The sequence below is a fragment of the Erythranthe guttata genome, chromosome 5, assembly GCF_056151865.1.
Source record: "Erythranthe guttata isolate IM_541 chromosome 5, IM_541, whole genome shotgun sequence".
Classification (NCBI taxonomy): domain Eukaryota; kingdom Viridiplantae; phylum Streptophyta; class Magnoliopsida; order Lamiales; family Phrymaceae; genus Erythranthe; species Erythranthe guttata.
The window spans coordinates 1,874,564-1,899,250 of record NC_142537.1 but is presented as its reverse complement, the minus strand read 5'-3'; the positions used below and the strand labels follow the sequence as shown (position 1 = coordinate 1,899,250).

General features: G+C 33.4%; 6 protein-coding genes across 7 annotated transcripts; 2 read left to right on the top strand and 4 right to left on the bottom strand.

Annotated features, from left to right (window-relative positions):
- Positions 1–457: 457 nt before the first annotated feature.
- Positions 458–1,312, bottom strand: LOC105966148 (cotton fiber protein). The gene has a single exon (XM_012990706.2). The coding sequence runs from the start codon at positions 1,078–1,080 to the stop codon at positions 592–594; it is 489 nt and encodes a 162-aa protein (XP_012846160.2). The 5' UTR covers positions 1,081–1,312; the 3' UTR covers positions 458–591.
- Positions 1,313–4,862: 3,550 nt separating this feature from the next.
- LOC105966230 (uncharacterized) lies at positions 4,863–6,693 on the top strand. The gene is made up of 3 exons (XM_012990796.2): positions 4,863–6,061; positions 6,227–6,309; positions 6,408–6,693. The coding sequence occupies exons 1-2, from the start codon at positions 5,165–5,167 to the stop codon at positions 6,296–6,298; spliced, it is 969 nt and encodes a 322-aa protein (XP_012846250.2). The 5' UTR covers positions 4,863–5,164; the 3' UTR covers positions 6,299–6,309; positions 6,408–6,693.
- A 2,115-nt stretch (positions 6,694–8,808) lies between these two features.
- Positions 8,809–9,946, bottom strand: LOC105966029 (uncharacterized). The gene has a single exon (XM_012990570.2). It carries the CDS (start codon positions 9,781–9,783, stop codon positions 8,968–8,970), a length of 816 nt encoding a protein of 271 aa, XP_012846024.2. The 5' UTR covers positions 9,784–9,946; the 3' UTR covers positions 8,809–8,967.
- Positions 9,947–13,806: 3,860 nt separating this feature from the next.
- Positions 13,807–16,269, bottom strand: LOC105965949 (transcription factor MYB62). Its single transcript, XM_088818489.1, has 4 exons — positions 15,985–16,269; positions 15,741–15,870; positions 15,126–15,674; positions 13,807–13,986 (listed from the first exon to the last, which is right to left on the bottom strand). Exons 1-4 carry the CDS (start codon positions 16,163–16,165, stop codon positions 13,965–13,967), a joined length of 882 nt encoding a protein of 293 aa, XP_088674615.1. The 5' UTR covers positions 16,166–16,269; the 3' UTR covers positions 13,807–13,964.
- Positions 16,270–20,792: 4,523 nt separating this feature from the next.
- On the top strand, positions 20,793–22,988 carry LOC105966237 (acyl-acyl carrier protein thioesterase TE3, chloroplastic). Of its 2 annotated transcripts, none has more exons than XM_088818488.1 (5): positions 20,793–21,145; positions 21,323–21,423; positions 21,544–21,653; positions 21,743–21,838; positions 22,792–22,988. In XM_088818488.1, the coding sequence occupies exons 1-5, from the start codon at positions 20,940–20,942 to the stop codon at positions 22,831–22,833; spliced, it is 555 nt and encodes a 184-aa protein (XP_088674614.1). In that variant the 5' UTR covers positions 20,793–20,939; the 3' UTR covers positions 22,834–22,988. The 2 variants fall into 2 exon arrangements, with proteins under 2 accessions (XP_088674614.1, XP_012846258.1); XM_012990804.2 differs by lacking the exon at positions 22,792–22,988 and adding an exon at positions 21,959–22,237.
- LOC148770404 (endonuclease 2-like) lies at positions 22,319–24,106 on the bottom strand. Its single transcript, XM_088818487.1, has 9 exons — positions 23,923–24,106; positions 23,636–23,810; positions 23,443–23,553; positions 23,294–23,349; positions 23,089–23,172; positions 22,923–23,015; positions 22,765–22,826; positions 22,600–22,673; positions 22,319–22,501 (listed from the first exon to the last, which is right to left on the bottom strand). The coding sequence occupies exons 1-9, from the start codon at positions 24,034–24,036 to the stop codon at positions 22,407–22,409; spliced, it is 864 nt and encodes a 287-aa protein (XP_088674613.1). The 5' UTR covers positions 24,037–24,106; the 3' UTR covers positions 22,319–22,406.
- Positions 24,107–24,687: the final 581 nt, after the last annotated feature.

The window sequence follows — 24,687 nt, the reverse complement described above, 5'->3', positions numbered from 1 at the left end:
GTTCTATTTTTTAATTTCATTTTATTTATTTGGTAAGTCAATTGTAGATCAAATATGAAAAACATTATCATAAACTGAATATGGCATTAAGGTTGTACTTAGGTCGGAATTAGGCAGAAATTGCACCCAAAAATCCAATAATCAAATGATTCACACCTTTATACCCATGGATCTCATTTGATGCAATATATATGATTTATTTTTTTAATTCAATATATTCAAAATCATCGAAATAAGAAATTTGGAATTGAAGATTGAAATTCCAATCAAGATCATGTGATTTTGGTGCTGCCTCTTTATATCAATATTTGAATGTTCAGTTTGTAAAAAATTAAAACATAAAGCTCAATTATTCGATCTTGTAATTTATTTACAAAATCAAGAAATTCAACTAATTCAACATTGCTTTACACCCCTTGTTTTGACAGTAAAGACAAAAGAAAAATTCCAGTACACGTTCTTGAAAACACAGTAGTAACTAGTAACTAAAATTAACTCAGCTTTCCCACCCAAAAAAAATAAGGGGTAAAAATGTAAACAACCAAATAATGAAGAAATTTAAACAAATCAAATCAAAACAAAAATCAAAATTCAAATTTCAAGCAATAAGCCATTGATCTTCGAACCAGAATCCAGCCTCTGTTTTCTCATCTCTTCATAAAACCTCTGAATAAATATCTCAGCCCTCTCATCCACACAGTCCTCATCGTCGGCGCACAAATCAACGGCCGTCGATTCAGGTAAAATCTCATCCAGGCAGTAAATATCATCTTCCTCTTCTCTGAGACATTTTCCCAAACACCTTGCGTACATTGTCTTAAACCCGATCCTCCTCCCACTCTTCTTCGCCGAGCCCCTTGTCCGAAACCCATGAATCAGCGGAGTGCTCGAAGGAGAAAACTCGTACTCCCTAACATAACCACCGTACTGATCGAAAAGATTCAGCCTTTTCAGCTTCCTAGTTTTCTTGAGAGATACGAGGTTTCGGATCATGGGTTTCTTTAGTCTGGCCAAGAAAATGTAGATTTTGAGCAGAACCGAAAGTTTCTGCACAAGGGCTGCTGACCTTTTCTTGGCCATTGTTGTAATCGAGGCAAACTCTGCTCGAATTTAAGGTTTTTGGTTCGCATTTTATTAGTGCTGAAAAGGGGAATATGTGGAGCGGAAGGGAGCTTGCTAGGCTGTCAAAAAGTTTAAGGGTCGGTGTGCATTTTGGACATATTCTATGGGGCATCCACCAATTTTAGTAGCCGTTAACACCACAGCTTTTTCCCTATGTTTTCAAATCTCAGATTTGAACTATTTTTTTTTTTAAATTAAAATTGAAGAGGAAATTAGATTCCTTAACAATGGTGTACAATCTCCGGGTTAGTACATGCTATACTAGAGGTGGAAATCGGGACGGAGTTTACGAATTATGCCATTTCCGATATGAATTTTTCCGATTATGGAGCAAAAAAAGTTCATTCTGAAAGTCGCGATTTCTTATTTTTGCAATTTTTTTAGGGTAAATTACAACCACCCTTAAGGTATGGTCAGATTACGCAAACTACCCTCCTGTTTGGTTAATTACAACCACCCATCAACTATAAATCTTCTCACACGTCCACCGTTTGCGATTTCAAATTTAGTGAAATCTTCGAGATTATATGAAATATTATCACTTTTGTACTCGTTTTATCCTATTCGAATTCTACATTTTGAAGCAAGATGTTCATAAGATGTGTTTTTTGACTTGCATATATCACATTGTGGTGCATTAAAAACTGAATTATTACACAAAACGAGTACAAACTAGAGCACACTCCACGAAATCTAGATGAATATGTTAAATTTGACACCATAAGAGTAGAGATGTAAGAAAAAATCATAGTTGAGGAGGTAGACGTAATTATCCAAACAAGAGGGATTTTTTCGTAAATTAACCATACCTCAAGGGTGGTTGTAATTTACCCATTTTTTATAACATAATTTGAATACACATCAGGTTCCGATTTCTAATCCGATTTTATTTTCGAAAATATTTCAAAAAGTTTCTATTATTTCTAGAAACATGGAATTTATGAATTAACCGGATTCTAGTTTGAAAATATCCGACTACAAAACAAGTTTTTTTTTTCATTCCAATTTCTTATTCTAACTAGTAACTATACACGACCAAGATTTTGGCATTACTAGTAGAGAAAATTGATTCAATTAAGTCGAAGATAATATTGATTATGATGAATTAATAACCCTTGTTCTTCAAATTTATAAAATTAGATCATCGCCTAAATAAAGGTTTTAAAATAAAGAAAGAAAAAAAATAATAAAAATGGCAAATTACGGTCATTCCTGAGATATGGACAAATTACGAAAAAAAATCCCTCTTGTTTGGGTAATTACAATCACCTCCCTCCTTTTAAATATTTTTACATAAAAGTTATGTAATTCGATTATTTAATGAACCAAATCGTATATGCAGTTCGGTAAACGGTATGAAATGTTGGAGTACATAAATTTCAGTTTGGTTTTTTACCTATTTAACATCCATAAATTTATCTCTTGAGGGGTATTTTCGTAAAATAATACATAATTGAGAGGGATGACTGTAATTACTCAAACAAGAGGGGGTTTTTCATAATTTGATCATAACTCAGGGGTGACCGTAATTTGCGCTAATAAAAACGTAGTGGTTAGGTTGTGGAGAGAGAAAGACATGGGAATGCCGAGTTTGGTGAATCCCATAATCTCTTTCTTTGTCCTGTTCCCAAGTTAACCACCACAGGGTTCATCTATTGCAGTTGTGGTTTCTTTTTCTTCAGACATTCTTTTTATTTATTTAATTAATATATTTAAGTGTTTAATTAACTAATTATTTAATTAGCAGTTGACACGTAAACAATGATACTTGTACTATTCAATGAAGAAATCTCCTCTTATGGAATCATCAGATGAGAAACTAATCTGTATAGATTTATGCGTCCACTACTTAATTAGCCTAATTAAGTTAATTTAATGTACACAGCTTAATTAATCTAATCAAGCTTTCGAATTATCAAAGACTTGCAGAAAAAGTAGTTTAAGCAATCGAATAAATTTCGAACTAATTCAATTTAAAAAAATTATTTGTATGTGCTTTATGATTTTGTGTTAATATTTAAAGAACTAATTGAATTGTGTATGGTTTTTTTTATGGTATTTACTAATTTGTTTATAGTTTATTACAAATAATCATCAGAATAAAATATTCCATAAAATAAATAAGAGATTCTTTTAAAGTTAACAAAAATATATGCCGGAGGACTATATTGGAATATTCGTAAAGTTAAAGGATGGTAATGAGATAATAAGAACATGAGGGACTAAATATTAAGATGAGAGTATTAGTGAGATTTTGCCATAAATATATGTATAACCTATGAATAATACAAACCCTAAGGCGCCAAATTGTTAAGAAAATAAAAAATAAATTCAATAATACTTATCAACGTAACTAACTAATTATACAGGGAAAAATAAATATAAATTCATAAATGGCGAATTCAAATTTTGAATTAGTCAATCGTCAACCTGATTGGTTAAGGAATGCTCCAAGCTTATAAATTGGCTCTAGTAATTTTTTTTGCTATTTCCCATTTTAATTTAATTTAATATTTTTTTTAAAGGAAAACTATTTATTAAACACAAATGGGCTTAAACTGGGTCGGAATTGTTTTAAATTTATTAAATTCAATTTTTAAAGGGATGTGTTTTCAATAATAGTTGGGTAAATTACACCCACACCCCTGAGGTACGGTTAAATAACTGTAAGGTCCCTGTGGTATCAATAATTACACTCACCCCCTGAAAGGTAGTTAAAAACTCTAACGGGATAATGCATTTGATATATTATTCCGATAGGGTTCTAATGGACTATTGGTTTCAGGAAGTGGTGAAGACAACAAAGAGTTATGGGTGATTTAAAAAATATTGGGGGAGCCATGTCACCCCATAACTCCCCATAACTCTATGTTATCTCCATAACTAGCTAAAAGTAATAGTCCATTAGAACCCTATCGGAATAATGTATCCAATGCATTATCCCGTTAAAGTTTTAAACTACCTTTCAGGGGGGTGAGTGTAATTATCGATACCACAGGGACTTTACAGTTATTTAAGCATACCTCAGGGGTGTGGGTGTAATTTACCCATAATAGTTTTTGCCAAATCTCATTAACGATCTTCCATCTTAATAATTATTTTATCTTTAATCATTCATGTCTCAATTATCCCAATTTAATTTGTTTTACCATTTTTATCTTACAATAAATTTAGAGTTTTCTATATTTTTTGTTTTAAAAAAAAGAAAAAAAAATAATATTTTATGAATTTAAATTAGTTACAATTAAACATTAAAGGAGGTCTTAGTAATTTCTTTTAATGAGGGGTCTATATATAATTAAACATAACCTAAGGGGAGGACGATGCACACAATATTTGATCATCGGTAAAAATAAAAATAAATTCAAAAATTTAATAGCCTGATAAGGTTAACTCTTAAGTACAATTAAACTTGACGGATACATGTGTAAATTTTCAAATCGAAAAAGTAAATTACACGAAAAATGTAAATCACAATAAACTAATTATATGTACAAAACTCGATCTAGAAAATATTAAAATAATATTGTGTTCTTTTATTCTACTAATTAGACCCGAGTTAGAGATTTAGAGGGGGGCGATTTACCCTATTACTATAAGTAAAGTCGTGTTTTTAGCTATTTATTAAAAAAACAAAAGACGTGTTTTGCGAAATCTTGGCCAGTAGACGGCGCACTTTAGCACACCAAACTCAAACGTTAAGAATGGCGTCATAGAGGAAAAGACAGAAATACCCCTCCACCTCCGTATATAATTCACGCAGGTTCCCCCTCCCCGGCGATTCTCCCATAATAACACCAAAAATTACAACAAAAAGAAAATCAAAAAAAAAAAAAAAAAAAAAGCAGAGGCACACAGCAAACAAACCCTTCTCTGCTTTCTCACCCCCTTTATATTTAATTTTGCCTTCTTCAATTTCAACAATTCTCCGCCCACCCACCATTAAAATTTCTCTAGAGAGAGAGAAAAAACACACACAGCTTCTTCGGCCCCTTTGTTAGTGTGTGTGTGTGTGTGTGAGAAATTCGTTGAATGAGCGGATATGGCTACGGGTACTGAGAGATCGACGCTGCACAATTTCACGATGCCGGGCGATTTGCGGTGGGGGAGGCAGCGATTTCTCCGATGCATGAAGGTCAACTCCGGCGACCAAATCTCGCCGCCGCACCGCATCGAAGCCAACAGTTCCGGTTCTTCCGATCACCACAACCACCTCCCAATCCAACAGCGCCGCACCCTCAGGGATAGGGAGAGGGAGAGGGCCAAGGACGAGTTTGCGAGCGGATCCCCCAAAGTGGGGCCTACTCACCCTCCGCCGCCGCCGCCGCACGGAGGTGGACGGAGATTCGGCGATGAAGACGACGACGACGGTGGGATTGCCGCCACCAGGGAGAAAGTGATGTTCGATCTCCAGACGGCGGCGGATAAGATGAAAGACGCGTTTTTTAAGGACGGCGGCCTCGAGGAGGGCGAGGTCGCTTTTTCCCGGCCGGTTGTTCTTCCTCAGCCGCCCCCGCCGCCTGCTGCGGCGGCGTCCGCGTCGGCTGAAGGCGAGGCCTCCCGTCCGTGGAACTTGAGGACAAGGCGAGCTGCGTGCAAGATGCCGCCGGCGAGTGGGTCGGGCTCCGGCAAAACCGGCGGTCCCACCACCGCCGGTGGCGGAAACGACGGCGCCGGCAAGGGTTTGAGGGTGGATGCGCCGAGACCCAATCCTGGATTCTCCCCGATGCGGGTGGCGGCGGCGGCTTCCAACAAGTCACCGCCGACGAAGACTGAAGGCCACGTGGCGGCGGCGGCGAGCGGCGAGAAGAGGGAGAGGGAGAAGTTCTCAGTACCCCTATCGAAAAGAGAAATCGAAGACGATTTCTTCGCCATGGTCGGTCACCGGCCGCCGCGCAGGCCCAAAAAGCGGGCCAGGTTTGTTCAGAGACAATTGGATGTAAGTACATTCAAATCCAATTCCACCATTCAATTTTCTCTTTTCCCCACAGATTTCAATTTTTACTTTTTTTTCTTCAATCATCCGATCTTGATCTGTGTATATATATCACTGTTCCATTGATTTCACTTCTCATTTAAATTTATTTTTAAATATATATTGCAGACCCTATTTCCAGGATTATGGCTTACAGAAGTTACACCTGATATGTATAAAGTTCAAGAATCAGCTCCATAACCAAGAAATAGGTAAATTCTTCCCTATTTCTTTTTTCTTTATATTTAATCCTTTTTTTTAAATTAATTTCTTCTGGAGCTGACTGTTGAATTGATTGTTTATTTTGCAGTAGCGAATAGAGTCGAAAACAACCTTGTTTCTCCTCGCTCGAAATGGTAGAATCGTGAAGGATGATGGGACTATACATATAATGGAGCATATTAAAACCAGCATTGTCGAATGGTCGGAAAAAATCGAAATCCCTTCTGGTAAAATATGGTTTACAAGAAGAGGCTTAAAAATGTAGTTGCTTTCGGAAAATGCTAATTTTTGTTTTTTTTGTCTTCCCTTGATACTGCAATTGTTCATAAATATGTTTTTTTGTTCAAGGAAATAAAGTTTAACATAGTCGAAAAGGTTGTGTTGGTTCAGAATCGAACACTATGCTAATTACGATATCCAGGTTCATTATTCTTGTTGCTAATTTAACAGCAATAGTTAGTGTTCGATTTCTCTGCTCGTTTATGTGCTGTGTTGCTTTACAAAATTTGCTAACCCTGTGTGGTAAACTAATACATTCGTAGCTTTTCTACGGGTCTGGTTTTTTTTTTTTGTAAACTAAATACCCTGGTCGTTTTTCTACCGGTCTCGTTTTTTTGTTGTTTTGCATTCCATTCGAAAGTGTTTTTTTTTCCCCATCTAGCTGGAAAATTAAGCTTGCAGCAATTTGTATCTCTGTCTCAGAATTCAGCCTGCCATTAGAGTTGCTGCAATTTTTATTAGTTATTGTTATTGCTACTTATGAACAAAATTTGCTGGTGCTAATTTGTTTAATGTTAATAAATCATCATTAGGTCAACCAAATTGAATTGAACTGAGAATTGTTTTATTGATATTATTAAGCAAATCGATGCAGATTAACGGTAATTATTAATTAGTAGATCGGTGCCTCGTGCCATGTCATAAATGCTAGCTAGGTATGTTTATATGGATTGGGCTTAGAAAAATAAAATTTTGTTGTTTTTGGGCTTTTATTAAGCCGAATGTAGCCATATAAATAATTTGACCACGGGCCTGTAATGGGAAAATCACGGCCCAATCTCCAACACTAATTTTGTTTGAAGGAATTATTATCGAAAAATATTTTACAATTGACTATAATTATATTCAAGTACAATTAAGGAAGGACAAAAGAACTGGTTTAGCAAATTATGTAGCTAAACGGGTTATCAAATAGTATATGTTGTGGGCCCAGAAAGAAGTGGCCCAATGTCCTTTGCTGAAGCCCAAAGCCCGAAGAACTCTGCAAAATGGAGTGTCGGGAAGGGTGTTTTCGGAGTTAGGAAAAATGATATGGAGAGAGAATAGAGGCAATATGTAAATGAATATGTATCTAAAATCCCTTATTTTTCGTGCATCTCAAGGCTGTATTTATACTTGCGCGCGAGGAGTGAGGTTGTACTTTGTAGGACCCACAACTCACTATTACTGCGAGTTGAGCACTAATTGGTGCGGGCTTGAAGAGTGTGCCAAATTCGGGTTGCTTCTGCTCGCGTTACAAGTGGGCCTTTTAGTCAATGTCATGGTGTAGGTTTTTGAAAAAATAGCGACTCAAGTTCAAACCATTTTGTCAATATTTTTTAGGTCGAGTTTGTCGCACATGACTTGTCAAATTTACTCCTCTCATGAAATGATTTCGATTCCCCCAGTGTGCATATATATAGCTGCAACATGTATATATCTAGTTACAAATTACAAATCCTTTGTAAAAGAATTCTCATGACATACTAATGATTTAATTTGTCAAATCCAATTTTATCAATTTTAAACAACAAAATTGGCAGGAAATAAAAAGCACATAAATAGTTATGGTATAGTTGTGCATAGTGGTTCGGAAAGTGATTACTAAAGAGGTATAGTTGCCAATCATTGATGAATATAGTATCTTTTAAAACATATATTTGGATCCAATTCAACTCTTGTCTTGATCTCCTTGTATAAAACAAGATTAACGTAAATTAAAGGAAAACCGACCAACAAATTTTCAACTAATCCAAAAAAGAAACCTTCAAATTTCAAAAAAAAAAAAAAAAAAAAAAAAAGCCAGCAATATATGCAATTATTTGCCATTAAAGTAGGATTTCTTGTTTTCTTTTTTGGCAACTTTTAAAATTATTATGATTTTCTTTTTTTCTTTTTCAACCGATTTAAATGACTCGAACATGTACTTCACTGTGTTATAGTCGCATCGGAATTTTCCGATCCCTAATCGGTCCGTCAAAAGAAAGTTATGTTTTAAAATCTATCAAACAGTCAAAACTACTCGTTTTTTTTCTCGAATTCAAAAAATTATCCGCCGAATTCACACAACCACTTAATCATGATCCATTTTAACCGTCAAAATTTTGAGAAATAAATTAAAAAACGGCCGGTTCCGATTTTAGGTTCGATAAATCGACCCGTTGACCATGGTTATTTTCGGGTTCGAATCCGATTGTAGCTCGTGGGTTTCACATAAGGGGAAAGAGTTATTGCGCACAAACAACTCAAAGGAGGTACAACAAGAACATATTGAAGATTGTAACCAAAACTGTCACTATACAAAACAAAAAAGAAAAAGAAAAAGAAATATATACATAAAGAAAAGAATATATTATATATTATAAATTATATTTTTTTATCTCAAAGAATCATTTTTTAGTCTTATGAGTCTTGTGGGATTTTTTACTGCAGAAAAAAGAACCGATCCCAAATAAACCGGCACTACCTTTAGCAATAAAAGTAGGAGGAATATTCAGAACCGGAGTAATTCGAACACCATTGCCGTACGATCTGCTGCAACTGTTGCTCTTCCTCAATCTAGGATTATTAGGGTTCTTGTTCTTGTAATGATTAAATGATGGGCCGTACGAATTTGCTCGATTCATCGATCCCTCCTTCAAAGATTGCTGCTTTTTCATCACAGTTTTAGGAATGGCGGAAGCCTTGTTGTTATTGTTAGGGTTAGGGTTAGGGTTAGGGTTTGTAGGAACAGAGCCCGTCGAATTGCTGCGCGTGAGAAAATGCAGAGATCTGAGCAAGCTATTCTTCCGGCCGTTTTCGCAGTTGACGCTGCTGCTTCTTCTGAACTGCCAGAATGGTTTCGCCGTCGACGGTTTCTCCTCCACTTCTTCTTCTTCGCCGCCGCCGCCGTCGGAGGTGGTTGACAGGAACTCGATTAGCGTCTTTTTCACGGGGGTGGATTCGGGTTTTTTCTGGGGTGGTGGAATGGGGTGGGGTTTCTTGATCTGGACGGGGAGAATTTTTCCGTCGGCGAAGAGCTCGTCGGCGGAGGAGATTTGTTGGCCGGCGGCGAAGAAATCTAAATCTAAATCGAAATCGAAATTGAAATTGAAATCTGAAGGGGAAAGATGGGATTTTTCGACGGGGACGAAGTCGAGTTCTTTGAGGTCGTGAGAGAAAGAGATTCTTGGGCTTGAAATTTCAGAGCACACATCCACCGCCATTGTTGTGTGTGTCTGTGTGTGTGTGTTTTTTCTTTTCAATTGAGGTTTATTTATTTATGATTTTAATCTGGAAATAAATAAATAGAAAAAAAAAAAGGAATCAGCTTTTTGCTTTAGTTAGTAAAGGGTTGGAATTGGAAGAAGAGTACGACATAAGACTTGTTTCACTAAGGAGGAACACTGAGATCGACATTTTGAAGTGTGTGAGAGAGAGAGAGAGAGAGAGAGAGGGGGGTAAAAAAGTAAAATTAGTGAAAAGTGAAAAATCAAAGAATACAGAAATTCGGCGGCAGGCGCCGGGAAACATGGTGGAGAGAGGTAACAATAAACATAGGATACCCCGAAATTTCTCTCCTTGTTATCTTCTGTTTTCTAGTGTTGATTTTATCTTCTTTTTTATTTAAATGGGTAAATTACAGTCACCCCTTGAGGTATGGTCAAATTACGAAAATTTCCCTTCTTTTTGGATAATTACAATCACCCCGCAACTCCTCAAATTTAGTGGAATCTTCAAGATTATATGGAATATTATCACATTTGAACCAGTTTTAACTTTTATCCCATTTGAACTCTATATTTTGAAGCAAGATGATCATAATATGTGTTTTTTGGCTTGTATATATCAAATTGTGGTGCATCAGAAACTGTATTTTTACACAAAACAAGTACAAACTAGAGCACATTTCACAGAATCTAGATGATTATGTTGAATTTGACATAAGGGTGGGGGTATAAGAAAAAATCATAGTTGATGGGTAGATGTAATTATCCAAACAAGAGGGATATTTTCGTAAATTGACCATACCTCAGGGGGTGTTTGTAATTTATCCTATTTAAAATTTCGGCCTAAAGAACACATAAATATGGAGAATAATAAAAAGGTAGCCTCGCGGTTATCTGAGGTAGGATTAAATTACGAAAATTATCCCTCGTATTTGGATAATTACAACAACAACCCACCTCAACTATTTAGTGTCTTACACGTTCATTTTTACGGTGTCAATTTTACCTACTGAATGAGGGGTTGAGGGGTGTCTTTTTCTTAAAACAATACATGGTTGGAGTGGTTGTAATTAGCCAAACAAGAAGGATTTTTTTCGTAATTTAACCTTATCTTATGGGTTGATCGTAATTAGTCCATAATTATATATTCGTTGCATAAACTTTCACAAAATTTCTCCAATTTTGTCACACCAATTTAATATTATATTGGATTTGTTTTTCAAAATCATATTAATATATTGGGAATTATGAAGGTACGATTTGGGGACGAAAAGATTTTGATTGAAGCGATGATTTGGAGATGAAAAGTCAAATGATTCCACATTGACTAAAAAGACAATTCAAATTGAGAGCGCTAAGGATTTGAATTAAATTGCAAAGTGGATTCATCCAAACATGTCCCATGTATTTATTACTATTATTTATTGAAATTATCCTCTTAAATTCTTCAATATACAAGCTAAGTCTTACTATTAATGCATGTCATCTTCTCTATTGGTGATTCATTTAAGAAGGACAATTACTTTTATGACAGGATATGCAAATAACTGTCACTAATTCAATACAAGGATAGTATAAATAAATAAATTATTTATGACAAACATTTAATATCGAGAAAATAACCAAATAATTCATGTGTGGTAAGTCAAGAATGTACGGATTCGACACCACGTGTTCGAGATAGTAAGAGAGTACGTAGAAAGCCAGTACTCCAACCTAGTCGTAAACAGATAATCTAAATTGTTATAATTATTTCGTGCAAATTAATTATATATTTGTGTCGGATGAATCCCAGATTCAGTTTTAGATACTGTTTAACTGTTTTACAGAGAGTGACAACAGTTAATGAAACAATAATAAAAAAACACAAATGAAATTTACTAATTTTTAGTTTTACGAATACAATAATAGAACTTAATCGAAATACAAAGACTCCCTCTTTGTCGACGTCGTTCTTGTATACTACGCTGAATTATCAATCTTCACTTTGCAGCACGTCCCTTGTTCCGCACGGTTGAAATTCCTTCAACGCTGAGTCCCTCAGTCGGCGGATCGACCTCCTCCCGAGATCTTCTAAGTTCTCCTCCCGAAGAATCAATCTCCTTTTCACGTGAAAGAAGCAAATCTTTGAATATAATTCTCTTCTCGAATAAGATCAAATATCAGGAGCAGCAGCGTAAAGAGCAGAATTATTTTTCTCGCACACAAAAGGGACAGCCATACAACACGTTGGTGCTCCTATATTTATACTTCCTTGGTTGAATAGAAGAGCCCTACAAAATATTAGAGCCCATTAGGTTGGTTTCAATCTTACGTAGGAAAATGAATTGTGTAATAAGGAAAGTTTTTGTCAAGAAAATTCCTTGTTAACATATAACTTATACAATTAAATAAATTAATGACATAATAAGAATTTAAAGCATTTAAGAAACTTTCCTAACTTTAGACACACGTTTTTCACACACGTGCTGAAAAACCAAAATCATAATCCTCTCGAATTCTAACATAAATAGATCGTGAAGCTTGTGAAAAAAATCTAAATAGCATTTCCATCTCGAACAACTGAGTGAACTCTCTATTTATAATTTACCTAATCAACACCAATTGTGTTTAATTATGGTAACAAAAAATGTGAGAAAGTTACATATATATTAAAAGCATCTCACGTGGGTTATAACAATATAGATTATAGAGAGTAGTGTAATAATTAATAATAAAACAACCAAATATATTTTAAAGTGATTGAAATAAATCCTAGCTGGATAATTTCAATGATTACTCAACAATGTCATGTTACTTGGCCCCTCTAATCACATTTTCTTTGGGTTACATATTTGGCATTTCTTCCAACATTTCATTTCCTCTGACACATCTCTGCATTTTACCATTTTATTTTTCATGTCCAAACAAAGTACATCTTTGTTCTCGGATCATGGGCATTTTTTTTTTAATTTTACTATATAAATATAGTGTACTTATTTAATCTGAGGAGAGCTCGACCGATCGATCAATCGATAGAACCATCATACTAAAATTTATCTCGGGCATCATAGTGGGAGTTCACAAATGGCCTTGTGTGGAAAATTACTGCCCTATTATTTGGTACGAAACAATTACTCTGGGCAATGAGACCAAATTTGTTTGAAGATCGATCGCTCGAGATTGCACGCGGTCAAGCTTTCAGATATCAACTTGTCTGAAAAATTATTTGCAGGATGTACATAATGTAGTCCTATAAACCAAACGAGGCTGTAATAATTGTTGGCTGATTCCAAGAGCCCAGCATGATTTATTGGCCCAATGGGCCCATCTCCACTTTCAATTGGCATTCTAATATTACAATTTTGGGCCTCGGCCTTGATTTTCAAGCAAACACCTATCCCAATGGCCCCATCTCCGTATTTTTTTTTTCACTTTTTACAGTAATAATCAAATCATGTCTAGAGGTAAAGAAAAATTTTTAAAATTGTGTTGGAATTTTACGAACAACTTAACAAACACGAATTCATTTTGCGGAAAAAAATAAAAATAAAAAATGAGATGGGAAGAGACGAAACATTGCCGAGAATACATTAGCTTAAAGTTCTCATTTTTCTCAAAGTAAATTTCCCAAAATAACCTTCAAAAAACACTTCCAAAAATTTAAATATATATATTGCTAAATATATTCTTGAAAAAAAAAAGAAAACAATTGTAACCCACTAGCATCACCCGATCCATGTTTAGTTGCGCGTGACATATGATGTTTTTGAAAAGAAAGAATTTAAGAATCAAATGATTGATTTGATGTAAGTTCAATGTAAGGGAAGGTATATATTATATTCTTTCAAAAGTTAATATTCACCTTTCACATGAAAACCTTAGCATGTTTGTGATCACATGCCCACAGGAATTAGGATAACTATTTCTTTTTAATGATGTGACCATGCTAGGATGCTCAAATATCACATCCTTATTAACATCATCTTTTATAGTACAATAATACCTTGTGCTCGTTGTCACCCGCAAGGGTGGCCTAGCGGTTGGAGCAAGAGAGCTTGGGTCAATTGACCCAAGTTCGAATCCCCTTGCCAACGGTCGCTAGGTCGAGCTTGTCACACATGGTTAGCCTAGTGTGGTTTACATCTCTCGTATGGTTTGCAAGCTATTATACGAGAGTGTAGGTTTACCCAGTGCACCTATATGGTTGGCTGCGGGTTCCTGCATTATCAAAAAAAAAAAAAAAAAAATAATACCTTGTGCTCGTACTTTTCTTCTTGTAATGATAATAATAATAATAATTCTTAAATATGCGAATAATTATTCACTTCTTCGTGCATTTCTAAATATGTGTCTCTTTTTATTGATTTTAGAAAACAACACACATAAAAATGGACTAAAATAACTTTTATCATTGCAGTATTGAAAATGTGAAGTGATAAGACAATATAAAACAAAATATTTTTAAAAATAGATAATTATTGTGGAACAGACGGAATAAATAGTAAATAAATCCCATTATCAATGTAAAGTTGAAAACCACGAGTACTTAATTTGTCGCTTTTACATTTTTGTGGTTTTGTGTTTTGATGAGAATAAGATTACATAATCATATTTCTATATTTAGTAATTAATTTAAACTCGAGTAGTATAAGGTTGTATTTTTTTTTTAAGAAATGTCAACCATTGCATAATTGGTGCTAGTCGATAAGCCCACTTATTAGAGCCACTATTTCACCTTTTGGTTGAGAATTGCATCTTATCCATTATTCCATTTGATGTAGTTGATTATGATATTGTAACCGTAATAAGTGTTTTGTAGATGTTGCATCTGATGTATTATAAAATAATTTTGAATTATTGATTTGCACATAATAAATACATACATACATCAATGTTTATATGCGTTTAGTATAATTATAGTGAATAATTCTTTTTATAGATCTACGATTCAAAATCATCAAATCTGTTATTTTTTTCTATCGACAAATTCCAAGGAAAGGAACTTTTCAACTCTTCATCCATAGGTCACTAGTCTACACCTTTACTTTTCAAACTTTGAAGTTATCACAATTCCAACTTTGTTCTCATTAATTGACTAAACCTTTGATCTCCTCGTTAACATTATTTTCAATATTATTATTTTTATCCAAAATATTGGAATTCTTTTTATTAAAACATTCACTATTGTATCTTTAATTCAAAAATTGTAAGTTGTGGTTCCTTAAAACGCTGATGACAAATAAATAAATAAGAACAATCAACAACACAAAAAACATAGAAATGAAAAATCTAGTCACATTATTAAATGAAGATATATTAATAAATTATCTCAATAATATTAATTTTCTTGGCCCTACCACCCTTTTGAATTTTGCCATAATTCATCAGTGTTCCAAAAAGAAGTAGTACTACTCCCCAAGTCTTCTTCCCCAAACCAATCATTCTGCAACACGTGTCGCCCGCAGAGTAGAGTATTACCCTGGGCCGCCTCCTCCAATTCCAACTCTTCCATCATCGTCTCATAATTTGGGAATCCCACATAGTAATTATTGTCCTCTGAATTAATAATAATATTATTATTATTATTAATATTATTATTATTATTATTGGTGGTAGTGGGCTGTTTGGAAACTGGTGAAAAGGGTGGTGCTTCTGCTTCTGCTTCTGCTTTTGCTTCTGATATTGCTGCATGTTTTTGAGTTTCTATGGAGGAAGAAGACGATGACGTGTCTTGTTGCATTTTCTCCAACAATCTCGGCATCCAGAACATTCGAATAGCTTCTAGAAACTTCTTGCTGTTGGAATCAACTTTCAGCTGGCGTGCCTGTTTCTGAACCCTAGTCCTCCAGTAATTCTTTATTTCATTATCCGTTCTCCCCGGTAAATGCTGCGCTATTTTCGACCACCTGATCAATATCGTACACGTCATCATTATTATTAAATAATATATATATACACACACACACACACACCTGTTTCCCCATTTGGAATGGAGTTCAAGAATCAAGAGCTGTTCTTGTAAACTGAGGTTCCCGCGCTTTATATCCGGCTTCAAATAATTCAACCATCTCAGCCTGCAGCTTTTCCCTGTTCTCTTTAGCCCTTTCATTTAAAAAAAAAAAACAATGTTTTTTTTTAAGGTTTTATTAATCCAATATTAATATTAATTAGGCACGTGTGTGAAATATATATATTGAAGAATAATTAATTAATTACCTGCAAATCTGGCGGAGGAATTCCAGCTGCCTTCACCATGGGAACGTATATACTGAATTAGAAGATTGTCTTCTTCAAGGGTCCACGGCCCCCTTCTTAGCTCTTCATGATCACTTTTATTATCAGAATCATCATATAATTTTTTTGATTTTGGATTATTTAACCTACCTTTTGTATTCATGATTATGATATCGAAAATGATAGCCAAAAAAGAAGAGAGAGAGAGAGAGAGAGAGAGAGAGAGAGAGAGAGAGAGAGAGAGAGAGAGAGAGAGAGAGAGAGAGAGGAAGTTGTGTAGTTTGAAAGTTTGAGTCAAACTTAAATTAATCCCACAAGTGATTTATAGTAGTTGTCACCACAATAATTTTATAGAAAAATGAAAATTGATTTTTTTTATTACAAAAAGAAAAAAAGAAAAAAAAAAAAGTGGGGCATTTTAATTTATTTTGAGGCATTAATGATTTATCCCACATAGAATTTAATTTTGATTTGATTTAAAAGGTGGTTAGAACTTAGTACAATGTGGAATCATGAAATTAAAGAAGAGTAGTACTCTTTGAGTGAGCATCTAAGTCTGCGGAAACTCCACCCCCCACTATTATTTCAAATCAAGTAAATAAAGAATCTTGCTAATTAATCTCTATTTTTTAAGGTTAAATTTGATTACAATTAAATTGCGAAAATAGATGGTTTTAAGGAAAATAAATTAAATAAAAAGGAAAAGTACTCATAAATTGGAATTATTGGCGTGAGAGATGAGTAGCCAAGTTGCATGCTCTTTGTGTTTGTCCTATTCAAAGGATGGATTTATGTTTTGTGTTGTAAACATAAAAAGGCTGTTGAGCAATTGAATTGTATGCATAAAAAAATATTATATATAATGAGTTTAAATTACTATTATATGTAATAAATATGAAATAATTCTATTTTTTAAATAGTTTAACCTATTATATGAGACGGTGGTAACATGTCAAATAAAATATCACGTGTTATTTATACGCAATACGGGTTTATGAGATGCTACACTCGCTGAAAAGTACTACCAGGTGTAGGTGTAGCATCTACGAAACCGCAAAAGGGAGTGAATTATTTGTTTCTTCGTTTTAATGGAATTTCGAGGCAAAGATACGTGATTGACTAGTTTGTTACGTTTTGAAATAAAAAAAAACGTGGGATTATTCATTTGTTTGTTTGATAAGTATACATTCCTTCCAAGATTTTCATGTCTACTCTAAATATATAAATTGGGATTTCTCATATGCAATTATTACCTTTCTCATATGCAATTATTACCGCAAATAAATACCCATTTAATTTGGAAAATATTTACAACATATCTAATTTATATACCGACAAATAATGTACGTCATGGTAGTTGGGTTTAGCTAAACTAGGTAATGAAAATGTGTGATTACACACATTTAGTCTTTGGCGCCAAAAACACGTTGTGAAATTGATGTTGTATACTTGTATTTATAACTGTGTTTGATAAAGAATTTTTGGTCGGTAATCGATGTGGGACAAGTAAAATTTCATTTTCCAATTGATTTGAATTTAGTTTTGGAGTCCTTTAATCTTTATATATATATATATATATATATATATATATATATATATATATATATATATATATATATATATATATATATATATATATATATATATTATTGAGCTTAACGAGCCTAAGTAGGGGTGTAAACGAGCCGAGCTCGTCAAGGCTCGAGCTCGAGGAGCCTATAATTTTCAGCTCGAGCTCGAGCTCGTTGTGTTTCTAAGGAGCCTATAATCCATCCATCAAATTTATTTTTTCAATTAGAAAAATAATATTATTCCTTTTTTATTTATTATTAATAATATCCATTATTATATATTATTAATATGTGTATTAAAAATATATAGAAAAAAAGGTAGCTCGCGAGCCGGCTCGCGAGCTGTCGAACAACTGAAATGAAGCTCAAGCTCGACTCGTCGAAAAGCTCGGGCTCGTGAGCTCAAGTACGAGCTTTTTTCGAGCAAGCTCCGGAAGCTCGCGAGCCGGCTCGTCTCATTTACACCCCTAAGCCTAAGCTCATTTAGAGTAGATACATTAATATGGAATAATATTCACTATAAAATATAAATAACGGCAATATATATATATATATATATATATATATATATATATATATATATATATATATATATATATATATATATATATATATATATATATATATATATATAATTTTTATTTTTTATTTTTATTTATTTATTTAATTTTTTTTTTTTGACGACGTAAAATACATTTTGATTTTCTAGATATCGTTTTTCCTTGTCGAAATAAATAAGTCGTTTCGAATATAAATTTATATTTAAAAAAATATTAAATGAGAGTAACATTTCATGCATTCTTGCAACTAGATTTCGTTTAATAATCCTTGTCGGGTCAAACTAGGCTCCTTCATTTTCAAAAAAGGAGTATAATTAATTAATTAATTATCTAAATATATCTGATGGTGATTTTGATATGGCTGAAAAATTAAGAGTTTAAGACGATGGATGCTAATTAACTAGGTAGATTTAGGGTAGTGACTAGTGTTATCTAACAAGAATATATCATCCATTGACACATATTCATCATATATAAACTTTGTATAAGTATATATGTAATTAGAACGTAAATTACTTCAGAAGCTGACGTAGTTGGTAGAGTAAAAAAGAGCAAGTAAAAGACCAGCTTTCGAATCTCCTTGTCAAGGCTTAGGCTTTTTAAGTTAAATTTATCAGAATTAAATACTTTAATTTCTGATATGGTTTACAAACTATTGCACGAGAATGAATGTTCATTCAATATAATATGCTATATAAATAGTTGATTGCAGATTTCTTCTTCTTTACCGTAAATATTATACACTTGGCTAGTGTACACCTATTGAGTGCCATAGATTATAAAATACATTCTAATATCCTATGTGATTACAAGTATGACACTTGAGACATCTAATCCACATATCTAGTGCATAAATTCTTCATTTCAACTTTTCACAAATAAATTCCCCAAGTTGTCAAATAAAACTTTTAGATAATTATCCAATTTGTGCCAAAGGCAAAAGGAAGTACATACAAAGTGACCACATAGCTCAAATTATGGAGCTTTGAGGTGGGGGTTGGAAATTAAAGTGGGGTCAATTCATGTGTGGGGAGGAAAAACGAGAAACGATGCGAAATTTGATATAACTAAAGTTAAAGATAAGACGAGAATCAAATATTGTCGTAATTACAGTCTTTGACTGCAGTTGGTGAAATAAGAGAGTGTTGGGGTCCAATGGTTCGAGTTCGATTTCTTCTATTAGTATTTTTAAGATCGAAGTAGTTGATATGCCTGTAAGATTTATCCCTCGTGTAGCTCAGTATCTATTGCCCGAAAATTAGATTTACCTAGTGCACATATGTGATATTGTGGGTTTATTTGTCGAAAAAAAATCAATTATTGGTGTGGTGATATTGTAAATTAGTTTATTTCGATAAACCAAGATAAAAAAGAAAAAGAAATTTTCCTTTTTTCTTAATTGAGTAGTAGGTCTACCAATATAAATTGATTCTGTCTTTTAATCAAATTTGGATTTTTTTTATTATTATTATTTATTCATTAAATAAAAAAAAAACACTTTTCATGTGGCCATGGAATTGTATGTAAGTCTTGTTTATTATTATTCATATTCGTCCAATAATTGATCCAATTGAGATATCGGTCGACAATGTAATATGTCTTAAGGTGGATTGAAAAGTCCACTATTTTGTTATAGATTCAATGAAGAAGTACAACATATAGATGTCTATGATAATAATTAATAATGATGAAATAAATGAAGGCCACATTTATAATAATTTCATATTAGGCCTCCCTATTTGCCTATCCTTTTTAATTTTTTAATTCCATCCTACGCCTTCTATTGGGCTATCATTTAATTCCATACTACGCCTTCTATTGGGCTATCATTTTAATTTCTGTATTTAAAATTTTTGGGGTATAGTTGACAAATAACTATAGTTCAAGGGTCGATGCAAATTACCCATTTAATAGGGGCTTAATCCATTTCGCACCCTTAAAAGCATTTTGGCACTTTACACCCTTAAAAAATATAATTAGCACTTTGCACCCTCGAAATACAATCAATCATTCGCAGTACTCCATGAATTGAATATTTTAAATTAATTAGGGCAATTTCATTTGTTTATTGATTTTTTTTTTTCCTAGGGTGCAAAAGAACAAATTAAATTGTTATAGAAACCTCCAACCTAATTTCGAGCATAAGTGCTGGAAAAAAAATCACAACGAATTACTTAAGAAAATCTTTTACTACCAAAAATAAATTAAAATTTTCTCATTGAATTATTAGATTGATGATACTTTTAGTGTAATTGGTGAAAGTATTTGGTAGAAATCGTTGGAAGAAATTGTATTTTAAAATAACTTGATAACAAAATAGCTATTTTTATTTATTTATTTGTTTTTTTAAATATTTTTTGTGATAAAAAATATATTTTTAAATATGTTGATGAAATGTATTTTAATTTTTGCACCTTTTATTTTCAAAATAATTGGTGAATGAATATAAAATTTTTGATTTGACATTTGACATACTAAAGAAATAATACTAAAAATATTAAATTACATTCATTAGTTTTAAAATATATTCGGACTGCATTATGCATGATTTATTGTGTTTCGTGGGTGCGTAGTGCTATTAATATTTTCGAGGGTCCAATGTTGAATTAAGCATTTAGTAGGTGTCCCTAATTGGCCCACGCCAAGCACGTGAGAGAGAAGTAACAGCGCAAAAGGAAGAGCCGTTAACAGTCGATAACACCGTTAGCATAAACCTTAACGTCAATAATCAAGAAATTGCAGCCATTTTTAATTTCTCCGAATCTCTCAACCTTCTACAAAAAAATTACCCCACTCGTTAAGTAAAATGTCTCACTGTTTCGTCAATCCCGGCGCTCACGTGACCTTCCGGAGATCACGTGCCTACCTCTCCACCACTTTCCCTTTCTCCTGTCCCTCTTCAAAATTTCCGGCGATTTCCCGGCGTAATTTCCGGCTGCCCCGTCTGAGTTTGTCCTCATCCCGGATGCAAACCTGCAACGCTGCTGCATTTGACTTTACAGGTGGCAAAGGGTATTTTCAAATCTTTTTCTATTTCCCCCATATTATCAATTGTTCTGGTGAGTCAACTCAGTATTCAATTTTAAAATTTTATGGTCTTCTTATTAACTTGTCAAAATGTTGGTTTCAGATTCTTGAATATTCCATTTTATATTCAATTTATTTAATTTAAGACATGTTTATTTTCAGAATGAAGGGATTCCATGAAATCGAACTCAAAGTACGAGACTACGAACTGGATCAATACGGTGTCGTAAATAATGCAATTTATGCAAGTTACTGTCAACATGGTGAGTGAGACTGCTTTATTTTGCTCATTTATTTTTATTATTACTTATATACAATATGATACAAAATTGAAAATTCTACAAAAATGACATTTATGCCAAAATTCCGTGTACATAAAAAAGGTCGTCACGAACTTTTGGAGAGGATTGGTATAAATGCAGATGCCGTTGCTCGAACCGGAGATGCATTGGCCTTAACCGAATTATCGCTCAAGTTTCTCGCACCTTTGAGGGTACATCTGTAATATTCTATAAACATATGTTTATTTATTAACTAAGTTTCTTGCTAATTTCTTTATTTATATATATTGTCATAATACAGAGTGGAGATAGGTTTGTTGTGAAAGTGAGGTTATCCGATTCTTCTGCCGTTCGATTGTTCTTCGAGCATTTCATCTACAAGATTCCTACTTTAGAGGTATCGTATATTTTCCACCCTCCTAACTCAATTTCCGATTTAATATATGAAAACGAAGCCTTTTTAAATAGATGATCTTAATATTCGAATTTTTTGAAATTTGTATTTTTTTTTCCCAAGCCAATATTGGAGGCTAGAGCTACAGCAGTTTGCCTCGATAAAAACTATCGTCCTGTTCGTATTCCTACAGAGATGAGATCTAAGTTCGTTCAGTTCATTCGCAATGAAGAAGCGAATTGATTTTATATATTTTTTTTGGTAACATTTAATATGAATTCAAAATCTGTTGAGTTTGCAGTTGAAGTAATAGGATAATTTTACTCTTTACAAGGTGGACTGTGTAATGCAAAAAAATTACGTCGTTTACTTCTCGCGACTTAATTTGTGATAATTAGTTAATTTTCTCGATTTTAATTTCTCGAATTAGACTAACGAGCATCACCAGCGATTTTTACAACCAGAGAAAATAAATAATCAATATAGGCGAAATTCCTCCAAACTTATTGCATAACAGAAGGTTTATACACATAACTTCATTTGGTTAATCAAGGGCAGAAATGTAATTCGATCATCCAAATATACGGTTAAGAGTCGCCGCCAAGCGGACCCCACCCTGAACCAGCCGCAGATTAACAACTGCTCTACGAGACAGGAAGTAATCATCTGCAAATTTTGTGATTAATTATGTTAATAATTATTACAAGTAAAAAAAAAATGAATTTTATTACATAGAGATAAATTGGCTTAGGAAAAAAATGTACCTTCAAGAACAGAATCTTCATCAACTCCTTTGTAAGCCCAATCACAGGCTGCTTTAATACCTTCAGATGCATACCTATGGCAAAATTGAATAAAAAATTAGAACTCGATTTTCGTAGAATTCATTAGTGTTGATTAATTTGGTAATTGTTTTTAATTAAACTTACTGATCTGGGCACACTGTCTTACTACAGGCCTCCCATCCCTTGGCTTGTTCAGACCATACAGTCTGTTAAAAATGTATGAATTATGAGAAGAGGCGTAAAATGGAAACCGATTTTTCGAGTTTTTTTTTTTAATAAAAAATTTGGAGAAAATAATGTACCGTTAAGTTTTGCTGTAGTGCATCGATCATTTCATCGACGTTAGAATCGTAAAACCTTTTCTCCTCCGTCTCGATAATGTTGTTATCCCATACCTGTACAATTTTCGATGAGTGAAGTTCTTTAAATTAAAAAAAATAATAATAAATTAATAATAATAAAACTCACATGATGAAGAACTTCTTTCCTCCTATACCAATGCACATCGATAGTGTTTGCTCCTCTGTCCGAAGTAAATCCGACGTGTAGAGGCTGCGACAACAGAATTTAAATGCAAACTGTGAGTGATTAATTAAATAAATTTATTTTAATAAATCATATCGATAATTACAAAAATTACAATTGAAATTAGCTAGTAATATTGGTAGTGAACCTGATGAATATCTCCCATGAAATGTGATAGGAATAGAAGGGCTTCTGTTAGATTATCTGACAATTATAAACATACATTTTAAATTATCATATATTATTCAACAAAAAAAATTGATACATTTTATTTATTTTTATTTTTTATTTATTTACATTGAGAAAAAGAATCGGAATTGCCGCTATAGGTGAGAAGCTGAGTTGTATAATTGTTGATTGCTCCTGCTACACACCTATCTTGTATTCCATCTTCATCTTTGCAATCCCCTACATATAAATATAATTATTAAAAAAAAACAATTTATTTATTTTTTAATTATTTTATATAAAAAAAATACAATATGCTTACTTTTGTACTGATAGGTGCAAAGATTATCAGGTGTATCGATATAATGAAGAGGCGAAGACCAATGATAACGGAACTTAACGCGATCGGCCCACGAACAAACGCTTCCGAGGTCGTTATTGGCATATTCCGGCAAAAGTTGTGACACTGCATTTGCCGCTGCATTGCTCAACCTTTGCTGCAATAAATTAAAGAATAGTGATATATAAAATCAGACAAAAATTCCATGAAAATAAAATGAGACAATAATATTATAAATATATAGTGGCTAACTAAGGTTGAGATTTAACCTGAGCAAGTTTACAGACGATGAGATGGCCATCAATACCCCAACCATAGGCAAAAGGAATAAAGAACAGAAGAACACCTATGAATGTTAGTGTGTGAAATTTGGACAACTCCATTTTTTAAAAATTTTAAATTTTTATTTTCGATGAGAAAATGTGGAGAAAATATATACTAGTGCGGTAAATTAATGACAATAAATATTTTTTTGGACTATGATATCTGTGGCTAATTATGAAAAAAATAAATGCTATAATAGTACCTGGGTATTGAAAGGGCTTAACGGTCAGATAATTAATTATGTGACAATCCCGTGATTTAAGCCAAATTTCCTTTTTAGGAAAATGAAATATAATATAAATGATATGATGGTTAATTCCTTGGGGATTTTCAAATTGATTTCAAGATCCATATTTTTGGAAAAGTGCTGATTTTGGGGCTTATTATCGGAATTTTGAAAATCGAAATGAATTTCTAATTTCGGTCTAGGTTTGATATAAGTCTAATTGGGCCTTCAACGGGCCCAATAATCATATAATTACTCAAGCCCGTTAAGAATAAGGGTCCCGTTATATTTATTAGGGCTTCAAATTTCAATCATCAGATGTCTTGATGTTTCGGTTTCCGAAACGCCGAAATGCATCTTCCTGCACTCGGTGATTTTGCACTATATATCTATATAAATAATCACCCATTATGCAAATATATATGCATGTGTGTGTGCGCGCTATCATGTGTATATATATCAATGGTACTGAATTAACGGTGTA

Excerpts from the sequence above, each read along its gene's own strand:
- LOC105966148 (XM_012990706.2), bottom strand. The coding sequence starts at position 1,080 with ATGGCCAAGAAAAGGTCAGCAGCCCTTGTGCAGAAACTTTCGGTTCTG.
- LOC105966237 (XM_012990804.2), top strand. The coding sequence starts at position 20,940 with ATGTCTCACTGTTTCGTCAATCCCGGCGCTCACGTGACCTTCCGGAGA. Across the intron at positions 21,146-21,322 it reads GACTTTACAGGTGGCAAAGG|AATGAAGGGATTCCATGAAA; the intron begins GTATTTTCAAAT and ends GTTTATTTTCAG. Across the intron at positions 21,839-21,958 it reads ACAAGATTCCTACTTTAGAG|CCAATATTGGAGGCTAGAGC; the intron begins GTATCGTATATT and ends TTTTTTCCCAAG.
- LOC105966230 (XM_012990796.2), top strand. The coding sequence starts at position 5,165 with ATGGCTACGGGTACTGAGAGATCGACGCTGCACAATTTCACGATGCCG. Across the intron at positions 6,062-6,226 it reads TTGTTCAGAGACAATTGGAT|ACCCTATTTCCAGGATTATG; the intron begins GTAAGTACATTC and ends TATATATTGCAG.
- LOC105966029 (XM_012990570.2), bottom strand. The coding sequence starts at position 9,783 with ATGGCGGTGGATGTGTGCTCTGAAATTTCAAGCCCAAGAATCTCTTTC.
- LOC105965949 (XM_088818489.1), bottom strand. The coding sequence starts at position 16,165 with ATGAATACAAAAGGTAGGTTAAATAATCCAAAATCAAAAAAATTATAT. Across the intron at positions 15,675-15,740 it reads CATTCCAAATGGGGAAACAG|GTGGTCGAAAATAGCGCAGC; the intron begins GTGTGTGTGTGT and ends GATATTGATCAG. Across the intron at positions 13,987-15,125 it reads TGGCAAAATTCAAAAGGGTG|GAACCCGCAGCCAACCATAT; the intron begins GTAGGGCCAAGA and ends TTGATAATGCAG.
- LOC148770404 (XM_088818487.1), bottom strand. The coding sequence starts at position 24,036 with ATGGAGTTGTCCAAATTTCACACACTAACATTCATAGGTGTTCTTCTG. Across the intron at positions 23,554-23,635 it reads TTGCACCTATCAGTACAAAA|GGGATTGCAAAGATGAAGAT; the intron begins GTAAGCATATTG and ends ATTTATATGTAG. Across the intron at positions 23,173-23,293 it reads TCATGGGAGATATTCATCAG|CCTCTACACGTCGGATTTAC; the intron begins GTTCACTACCAA and ends CTGTTGTCGCAG.